The sequence below is a fragment of the Anopheles stephensi genome, chromosome 3 (assembly GCF_013141755.1).
Source record: "Anopheles stephensi strain Indian chromosome 3, UCI_ANSTEP_V1.0, whole genome shotgun sequence".
Lineage (NCBI taxonomy): Eukaryota > Metazoa > Arthropoda > Insecta > Diptera > Culicidae > Anopheles > Anopheles stephensi.
The window spans coordinates 65,417,661-65,421,869 of record NC_050203.1 but is presented as its reverse complement, the minus strand read 5'-3'; the positions used below and the strand labels follow the sequence as shown (position 1 = coordinate 65,421,869).

The window sequence follows — 4,209 nt, the reverse complement described above, 5'->3', positions numbered from 1 at the left end:
CCCTTTTGTTCTTTTTGCATCACCATTTTTTCGCACCATTTCGCACACACTTTCGAAATTTTTCGTCCACCCAAAAATTCCCACACGGCATGGCGCTAGTGCTACGGTTTTGCCACGGCCAGCTTGCGAAGCTTCATCAACTCCTGCTGCGAAAGCATCAAAGATTGCTGTTTACCTCGCTGCTGATTGGTTTGACCACCGGAACCGCGCACTGGCAATCCGTACGCCATCCGACCCTGATGGATCATTTCCACGAAAATTTACGCACCTTTCCGTGGGAAATTTCGTTCGGTGCCTTCGCGCTCCTGTCAATCGGAACCCTTCTGTCGTACGGCCTCTACCGGCACCATCTTTGTGGCAAGGAACGCCGAGTGAGGGCAGCGATTCGGCAACGATACATCGACTACATTGTGCTTTGTCTGATGGTAAGCGTAGCTAATGCTGCCCGGCAACATTTGCACTGCCCCGCCAAGGAAGGGCTCGGACTGCAGCAGCTGGAAGAGTATCGGCGTGACATCGAGGTCGCCATCGCACGCTTTCGGGCCGGTGCGAGAAAACTGTTCCAGGAACCACCCTCAACGTTCGCCAATTCGAACTCCTTCCTCGAACGGTACTTCCGGCTGGATGACGAACGATTCGGAGAGGAGATCCTGGCACTGAAACGGTAACCGGGAACCAGCCGGCTCGACATTTGCTAATCGCTTCAGCAAAAAAAAATCGAGACCCAACTGCAAAGTTCATTAATTTGGACGAATCTACCTTTTATCTGCGTGACCGTTTCTTTCTGTCGGACACAATTCGCCTACGGTTCTAACTTCCTTCTATGACTTGTTTTTCCTGTTTTCTTCTTCTCCCATCCATTCGATAGAGACGCAGGATCACTGATGAACGTGCCGGCCATCAAAGGATTGCTAAACCGGTAAGCTTCAAACGGGACGGGAAGCTTTCGTGTTCCGAAGAAAGAAGAATCATCCCCGACTATCCTTAATGCGCTGCACCGGCATAAAACCTGGACTCGAATCAATTAACAGATTATCAAATAAGCTTGCTGGATGTTTGATTTATGTCGTAGCAGATTTGCTGCCGTTTCGAACCTTTTTGGAGCAATCGTGTTTTGGCTGATCCCGGCAACCGTCGGATGCAGTTTTGTACGAACGCTTTCATCTGGATTAGAATCAAATGGTCATTCTAAGGAACAGAAGAAAAAAGGCCTCCTGTTTTGTCTAATAGAAATGTGAGCCGAATGCACCAGTAACTGTTGGGCGTGGGATGAAGTTAGAAAGGAACAATTAAACGACCACCCGTATCTGTATCTGTTTGAGAAGTGTCAATTCGATTGATTGAAAACTTAAATACAAAGCGATAAGAGAGCAATATTTGAAACACTTGGGCTCCGCGTTCCATTCTGCAGCATTAACATGAGACATGATCTAAGGTTCTTGTAGCTCATAAATATATAAGTATTAGTATCCTAATAAACGTTCTGTTAAATAGTAATTATTGGGTGCCAAAGAATAAATTTATTTATAATTCTCTTTCTTTTATCGTTATCTTTACAGCACCTTCAATGAATCGATACCATCAACACATAGATAGGCCTAATAGTGTACTGGTGGTATTTAAATAAAGATCTTCAAACCGTGTCCATATTGCATATAATGAAGCATGTAATTTAGCTTCGCAACAAACCAACAGCATAAAAAAAGCTGCCCATTCGGTCCATCTGTTTCATCGTCGGGCCTCGACGTGCAAATTGTTTCTTAAATAACAACTAATAACCGTACCAGCTGACCTCGTGAACCATCCTTGACCCAGAACGAAACTGGCCGGAAAAGGATGAAAAGCTTACAGTTTCTTTTCCTAGCTCTTGTAGGGTCGTTTTTCTTTCGTTCTGCTCTGCCGGAAGATGTAGTAAGCAAGACACCGTTCACTAAAACGCCAAGAAAACTACTGTCGCACCACGGCACCAAGACTTGGGTGAGTGAAATTGACCCACCAAAATGGACACCGACGAGACGAGCCAGCAGCGTTTGCAGAGACGTGCCTTCTGGTGGTGGACATAATTTTAATTAAAAAACTTTTCTGCTCATTGCACTGAGCGCGCCTGTCGCTAGAAGTTTTTTTTTTTTTTTGTTGCTGCTGCCCCCCCTTTTCTTAAGGCTTTCCCGGCGCTTTCAAAGAGTTATTTGGACGGCAAAGGTTTGCTACCATAACAGATGCGGCACCAGCTTGGGCTTTGAAGAAATGGGATGGAATGTATTTAGTGCAATATTTTCGTAGCAAAATACTAGCAGGTAATGGTAAATGAATGGTGACGAGCAAGGAGAGCGGAGAGAGGACATAAATTAATGAGGCATTATGCAGCTTCTGCTGGGAGCTGTGCTCAATTTCGGAGTGGTATGGGATAGGTTTCAATTTTCATGTTGAAAAATATTCGCAGAATTGTAAATAGCACTTGATAATATGCGTTTTTTTTATATATTACAATACGCACCATGTAGCTTTTTTCACCCAATGATCGATTCCGATGCGCGAATGAAGCGTTTCATGCTATTCAGTATTGTGCGCCTAAATGTATGCAACTCACATACACCCGACATGGACACGCTTGGTACGCGTGATCAGAATGGTAAGCTACAGTGTGTCACAAAGCAACGACATTTATATTTTCTTCGCTTAACTAATTGAGAAATATTATAGTTAAAATGCCGCTTACACATAAAAGAACATAAGGCTTCTGTATTTAATGCAGGAGTCATAAAGTGAGTGCAATCCGATGATATTGGATTATAGCTCATATGTAGGTTGCTCAATAATTGCACCACGAAAACAGTAAAGGGAAAGAAAAGAAATGTAGGCAGTTTTTCCAGCAGTAACCGTTTCATGATATTGTGAAATTTCCTTTAGCTAAATGAAAGCCATTGATTTATAGTAAGAAGCTATCGCTTCACCAAGAACGCCCACAAAACCTCTGAAAAATTGTACCCATAAATACATGTTCAACACACAAAAATCACCATTTCTGAACAAAGTCTGAAGTTCAAGGATTTTTTGCACCTTTTGAAACCAGTTTTCTATCGGGAATTCCGGATCGGATGCAGTAAAGAAAATCCAAATTTGCACAGAAAAATACCTCTCGTTCGTTTTAAAGATAGGTTAGGCCGGCCTCATCTTCATCCCTCTATGCTATGCGGATGCTGGCTGTGAAGTCAATCACCTTTCCACGCACCGTGTTATTTCATTGTCATTAACTGCCGTCCAGCCACACGTTAATACGGCGGAAAAGAAGTATACAAACAAACCGATTAGAAATATAGCTCACACTTCAATGAAACGAGCTTTTACAATTATTACTTCCACAGTTGTATGTTTTACAACACTGTAGCACTTACACGGATTGTTACTTGTTTCATCGGTTCATATTGCACGATCAATGAATTGTTTGCCAAAACACTCACGCGTATAGCACATCCCCACAAAGAAGCTTCCATGTCGTTCATAGTTTCATCACAACAGCAGCATCAATCCCGCGTGCGTTAGGCCATGACGATTGTCACTCAACTGTTGCGCTCGATTTCAATGCTCAGTGCCACCATCAGTGCCGATTTGATTATGAGCTGGTTTTTGGTTGTCAAATTTTACATTAATTAGCAGTTCAGTTTCAGTGCCAAAGTTGGCGAGACCCCGACATGCCCTAATTTCAACGGGAAGAATCCAATCCAACCATCTTCGGTGCAGCATCATGGCAACAGTTGCTCAAAAGAGCCCGGGCACGAGATTAATAGAAGCTGGTGAAACAGAAACACCCGGAGGTTCATCAACTTCGCTGTTACATCACGGCGACAGAAAAGTCACCCCAAGGTCGACATGCTTTCGGTTACTAATCGAACGGCAAGAAGAGGAAAAATACATTATTCTCAAACCATTATTAAAAACTTCTTCACACCAGCCGCAGACTTGGGTGAGTTCATCGTGTTGGCCAACGTCAGCCGCTTGGTCCAGAAGTCCTGGTGCTGCCGATTATCTCGTGAAGCTCGAGCGGGCTGAACATTAGCATCCGCCAACAACAGCCATTTACCAGGGTTTGAAAGCCGTTCATCAAAGCTGCGAAAAATAACCCACCCAGCACGGATGGACACAGTCTACTATCGGACGAACCGTTTGTGCTTCAGACCTGCACAAGTGTGCGTTAAGTCGCACCTTTTTTCG

General features: G+C 43.9%; 1 protein-coding gene across 1 annotated transcript; it reads left to right on the top strand.

Annotated features, from left to right (window-relative positions):
• LOC118511702 lies at positions 1 to 1,383 on the top strand. The gene is made up of 2 exons (XM_036055113.1): positions 1 to 664; positions 869 to 1,383. Exons 1-2 carry the CDS (start codon positions 90 to 92, stop codon positions 921 to 923), a joined length of 630 nt encoding a protein of 209 aa, XP_035911006.1. The 5' UTR covers positions 1 to 89; the 3' UTR covers positions 924 to 1,383.
• The last annotated feature ends 2,826 nt before the right edge of the window (positions 1,384 to 4,209 follow it).

What these genes read in the sequence shown, in the direction of transcription:
- LOC118511702 (XM_036055113.1), top strand. Translation starts at nt 90, where the DNA reads ATGGCGCTAGTGCTACGGTTTTGCCACGGCCAGCTTGCGAAGCTTCAT. An exon ending in GAGATCCTGGCACTGAAACG is followed by an intron (nt 665 to 868) that starts GTAACCGGGAAC and finishes TCCATTCGATAG; the next exon opens with AGACGCAGGATCACTGATGA.